Source organism: Thermobia domestica, chromosome 8 (genome assembly GCF_964235325.1).
Source record: "Thermobia domestica chromosome 8, izTheDome1.hap1.1, whole genome shotgun sequence".
Classification (NCBI taxonomy): Eukaryota; Metazoa; Arthropoda; class Insecta; order Zygentoma; family Lepismatidae; genus Thermobia; species Thermobia domestica.
Genome location: NC_137461.1, coordinates 242,393,455 through 242,399,454, shown reverse-complemented (window position 1 = coordinate 242,399,454; position 6,000 = coordinate 242,393,455). Strand labels below are relative to the sequence as shown.

Below are 6,000 nucleotides of genomic sequence, written 5' to 3'. Positions count from 1 at the left end.
AGGTCGATTATTATAGGAAGTTCGGGTATTATGGAATAGTCGGATAATATGGAATACCTCATTATCTCGCCTGTGATGTGTTGCTTCCAAGCGGAGAGGAAAGAAACTACTACCTCACGTATCCATGATGCTCTACAGTCAGTCTCCTTGTGATTGTGACATTCATTGTTCTGGTAGACATGAAAATCTGATTTCTTACTCCTGAAAACTTTTACAGATAAGTGCTTTACAACCTGTGTTTTTCTATTGAAATGTAATAGAACAACCATTCTTTGTTAACTATGACGTTGGATATGCAGAGTGGTAGTTCGATAAGCGGCATTATCTTATACACCTTCGAATACGTTTAACAGCTCATTCGTTTCCAAGTTGGTGTGGAGGGCAATATGAAATACCCGCAAGAAAAGCATAGTATTCCGTATTCCGTATGGTATTCCGATTACAAAAATATCTATCGGTATTGGGCAATTAAACATACATTTATGATGTCAACATTGCTAAGCGTATCTTTTATTACAGCAAATTTTCTGATGATTCAAGGGGTGAGCTTGGGTCCAGCGTTCATTATGTTTAATGTGAGCACACAATGACTGTGGAGATCCTGAAGCAGAGTATTATATTTGTGACTTTTACAAGTAATCACGTTCAATTATAGCTTGGCATTCAGAATTTTCATATATTGTCACTGTATTCTTTTTATGTTCAACAGAAAACTCATTTCTTTTCTATATAGCATTTGTATTCCATATTACCTGACGATTTCAAATTACCCTCTAAAGTGGTTTCTTTACAAATTATAAGTTTTGCCCACCCCTGTACCGAAACTTCTTTATCAAGATACGCACAAATAAAACCAAATATGTAAGGCGTATATTTGTTTTCCGTTTTATTTCAATGTGCAATTCTTAACTGAGTTACAAGTGAAACAAAAATGGTATTCCATAATACCCGAATTTCCTTTAAGAGTACATGAAGAGCGACCTGTACTCAAACGTTAATTTTTCTAGACTAGAGTGTCAGAGAATTTCAGTTTAAGTTTTCATATAGTTTTATTCAACAAACGAATTTTGGTGCACAAATTTTCGGTATGTTTGTTTCTAGTTAGGATTATCAATAGGTCCTTTACGATCTCTATCCCAAGGATTTTAAAACAAAAAATGAAACATTTCAATTTTATGCCTCGCGGTTATACAGGGTAATCTAAAGAAGACAGTGATGATGAGAATGTATGAAATGGTGGAATGAAGCAAGTGAGAAGAAACGGAAATATCCAGAGGAAATCTTCACTCGCGGTGTTTGTCCGCCACAATACTCTTGGCAAGCAGTGATAGAAGCAGGAACCCAGTAGTAAACGCTTTGTCACAGATTCACCACGAGATCTAGGTGGAATTAAAGTATCATACAATGCATACTTATATAAGCATATAGATTCTTATAGATATGTGTAAACGTACATATTTCTAGGCAGTGGTGTATGCACAAATGTATCAAGGGGTTAAAGAATTCAATGTTATATCTTTTCAGGATAAGCTTGTTTTTTTTGTATACTTTTTAAAGGTTAATAAAACAAAAAAAAGCAATGCAGATAGATTTTTTTTCAAAACTATAAACGGATATTGAAAATAGTTTTTAGTTGTTTCGTTCGGATTTGAAATGAAAGAATTGACAATATAATTTGAAGACGATTTCTGAAGGCTACAGTTTGTAATTGTGCAGGGGTCACGGGTTCAAACCCTGCTCCCTCCAAGTGAACTTTGTGGTGGACAAACACCGTGTGCGTGGGATTCCTCGGAGTTCTCCCGTTTCCTCCCACTTTCTTCATTCCACAATTTCATTCATTATTCATCATCACCGTCTCCTTTAGCCTAGCCGGCCTAACCGTGGGACGTAAAACTAAAAAAAATTCATTTCATTTTTCTCAGACATACGAGCACTTTTAGGTGGGCTAGATTATTGTTTTCAACGCTAAGCCCGTTGCTCGGAAATTCTCGATCTAGGCCTACTGCAAGTTCGTCTCACATGGAAAAAGCAAACTTTAAGCGAACATTTTTTGCACAGTAATTAAACAACTTCTGCTTTTGAAAAATATTTCGATTGAATCCACGCGATGAGCACCAGAACAAACCATAATGACGACTGCAAACAGTAGAAGAGTAGTGAGTGGAAGGCACAGCCCTCCTCTGGCCCTTCCATTGACAGCGCTACAGTAGATAAAGGAGTGGGCGGTTATTGAGTAATGTTGACAATAATTGCACTGTCAATTGGTGTGTCATTTCAACACACAAGAGAACAGAGTAATTCAGATCATAACAAAGTAATTGCAGACTGTTATCAATATTATTTTGTGTTTTCGAATAAACAATTTTCTTTCTCCAGTACTTTTTTTTGTTCTATTAGCCTTTAAAATATGGGAAGGATTATTGAATTACCCTGTATATATTATAATATAGTAAATGTTTATTTTTATGTATCGTACTTAAGGGGGATTTAAACCCCAGACCCTCTTTCATATGTCGCTGTTCCTCAGAAAGTGACATACTGTATTTTAACTTTTTTTTTTTTTTGTTTACTCGAGTTATCCTGATAAAAATATAGTCAATTTACACTTATGCTAAAAGCAAGTTTGTTTCGTTTGTGAAAGTATGGTAGACATCCAAATTATGCATATTTAATATTGAAACAGGTCTACATATTCCGTTTGCAATATGGAACGATGTGAGAGATGAAACATTTCATCCGATGCTGAATCCATGCCAATAAACACTTTCCTGGTATCTCTTAGAAATATTACTATATTGAAAACGAAAGTTCTACAATTTCTTATACAAAGTTCTACAAGCAGCAAATATATTCATCTACCACTTCCGGCTTCAGTAAATGAATCAAGCTTGAATCAAATATATATTTTCCAGGTACTGAATTCATATAAAAAATAATTTGTCACCTCTTATATCTGTTTCCACTCTATGGATCACCAGGTGTTCTCGGTGCTATCCTAAATGCTGTTTGTATAATGTGGCGTTGCCAGATAGTGTCCAGTGTTTACTTATGTCTGATAATAAAGGAAGTTATCATGGAATTCTGCTTGGATACTTACTGGAGAAATTAATTTTAGACCCTTACCGGAATTCACGGCTAAGTTTCGCTTCTCAAACTGCAACGCTAGAATCCAGGAATTAAACGTAGAAATTTGGCAACAATGCATTATGGCGTTCTGCGCAAGTTTCTACTCAAAATCTATTTCCTTAAATGTAAATTAATATTTAAATAAAATGTGAAATATAACAAGAGAAACGGTCAAACAATATATCTATTTCATAATAAGATTGTTACTTTAACATACTTTACATATACAAATAAACATTTCATAAAATTGAGCACTTCTAGTAAGATCTAACAACAAGTGCCATATTGTATGCTTATTGTAAAACGAATCTAATATTTTCTTTTATTTGTTACCTTTTTCGAAATCAGAAGACACAACCAAATAAATCAGTGTCCTGTGTTGTAGCTGAAACATAACTCTATCTTATAGTACAATATTTATAATATAAAACGTTTCATTGCGCAGTAGTTAAGGAAATAAGCTAAAATATGTTCTGACTTCCGGGTTGTGATCCACCTTAATTCTAAATATAACAAGAAACTTCAAGAACTTCATGCGAATGCAAATAATATGTTTTATTGAGGTACTGCATCGATTAAAAAAAAAAAAGTTTGTCGCTTTCTAACACCATTTTTGTTCTATAGAGACCAACATTGAAACCGGAAGTACTAGCAAATCGTAGCCTCTACTGGTTTAAGGAGAACGATATGGATGGAAATGGTATTCTTTTTTCCTTGAGAAATTGAATCGATTCTACGTAACTGTTTGTCTCTATCTATTATCAATTCTGTTCTAGAACGAGTTGAACCAAGAAACAACTGAAACATATCAGATTGAATAGAGAATTAGCGGAGGAAATGGAACATTTTATTGCAATGAAAAATCGACTCCTGAAAATCGATTCATGCGATATCTTTAACTGTTTTTGCTTTCTGGGCATTACACCTTGAAACCGGAAGCGCTAGTAAATTACCACCATTTTAATTTCAGTAGAATGTTACGAGTAGGGAGGATATGTTTTCTGAAAACATTAAATTAAATTTGTTTCAAAAAATGTGACTATCAATTACCGTTTTTGTTCTATGACGATAAACGTTGAAACGGAAGCGAGAGTAAATTTTACAACTTCTGGTTTGAGTAGACAAATAAGGAGTAGAGATGGTACCATATCTTTTCTTGAAACGCTGAATCGTTAAAAAAAAAGAGCTTTTTTCTGTCTATCTACCATTTTCGTTCTGTGGCGATTAATAAAGATACTGAAAGCATAGTTTTTAAGACTAAAAACTGTGTTGTTTTCGTTCTTTAATTATATCTGCAACGATCTATTGTAGGTTAAATCATGTCCAGAGGAAAACGTCAATTTTTCAATGTGTAGTCTTAGATATAAAATATTCGTACATTCTTTAGAATACTTTCTGGGGGGATTTGGGATTTAGATTTCTGGGCTTTCGGCATCAAATGACATTTACTCGTTCACGATTTGAGGGATGACGTCCCTCGGCGAGCACATAATCCAGGGAACGGGAAGGAAGAAAGGATTGGAGAAAGAAGGAAGCGGCCTGGGACCTATTAGTTAGGTACCACCCCGGCATTTGCCTGGTGTGAATGAGGAAAATCCAGGAAAACCTCATTCAGGGTGGCTGGCCTGAAAAAGCGTGTTACACTTTCTCGACCCTGTGCCCCCACCGGGAATCGAACCCGGGACCGCTCGCACAGAAGGCGAGAGAGTTAGCAACTACGCGGGGCCACTAGAATACTTTCTGATGCACTGTTTCGTGTATTTTAATCTACAGCATTTTTGTTAATCATGACAAATATTCCTTGTTCAACACTTTCCGATTTGTGGGTATTTTTAACTTTACTGTGTCCATTATAACGTTCTCATGAAAATAAAAACAGTATTTCAAACATACTTAAAACTAAATAAATTAAAATGTCAGTTGTAGTATACTGGTAATATAACGACGAAAATATTTTCTAGTTCAGTATCTCTGTTTATCATGCTGAACTGTTTGTAACATTGTGATTCCTTGTGGATCTGTGTATTGACTGGTGTCTTCAAATTTAATGCACTGAAAATAAGCAGAGAAAAAGGTAAAGCATGACAACAGAAGTAGAGTACTGAAGAATTCAATGCTGACAGTAGCATTTTCTGTTTCTCAGTAGATATATTTTTTTAAAATATTTTTCCAGTGCACTGTAGTATTTAATATGAATATATTAAGACTATAGTATGTGAAAGCATATGTTCTGACATATATTTACAAGAACAGAACACTCTTCGAAAATCCAGTGGGAGTGATTTGCTCCCTCTTTCCCTCCCGCTGCAAGAGACAAAGAATTAAATTCACTCTTCACCTCTCCTTCATCTTCAATGCGTGATCAAGAAAGATGTGTGATACACGGAGGCAGCCACTATACACTTTTAGAATAATAGAAAATCTAGTTGTAGCTTCGTTACGGATTGGTCGAGAGATGGCAAACGAAGTAACACTTTCATTCAAAGTTTGATTTTGTTTATTATCAACCGTGATAAATCTTCGTACCTGTAAAAAAAAATTACTATTTTATAGTACTACAAGTCCATAAAAACGTCGTATTATTTTAAGCATTACGGAGCATTTAAGGTAGCTATATTATCATATCTCACTAGTATGTATAATCAGGATACTGTTACATGTACCAATTCTTGTCACTCTGATTAAGTACCAATTTATAATACTCATAGGGCGGCTCATAAAAATCATGGGTGAAGATAGCGACGATGATTGCTAGAGAGTTACTAGATGGGATAAGATTAAGTATAATAAGTCATTTTCACTCTCCTCTTTTCATTGTCTCTCATACAAAAAAACACACACATATCCATCTCGAGGTTGATGATCTTTGTATCC

The 6,000-nt window shown here is 34.9% G+C and overlaps 1 protein-coding gene across 1 annotated transcript in view; it reads right to left on the bottom strand.

The window, feature by feature from the left end:
• Nucleotides 1–5,088: 5,088 nt before the first annotated feature.
• The window catches only part of LOC145692524 (protein takeout-like), a 73,411-nt gene continuing 72,499 nt past the window's right edge, over nt 5,089–6,000 (bottom strand). The window contains exon 7 of the mRNA XM_081767831.1: nt 5,089–5,178. Coding sequence (XP_081623957.1) covers nt 5,089–5,178 — 90 coding nt within the window. The remainder of the gene's footprint in view (nt 5,179–6,000) is intronic.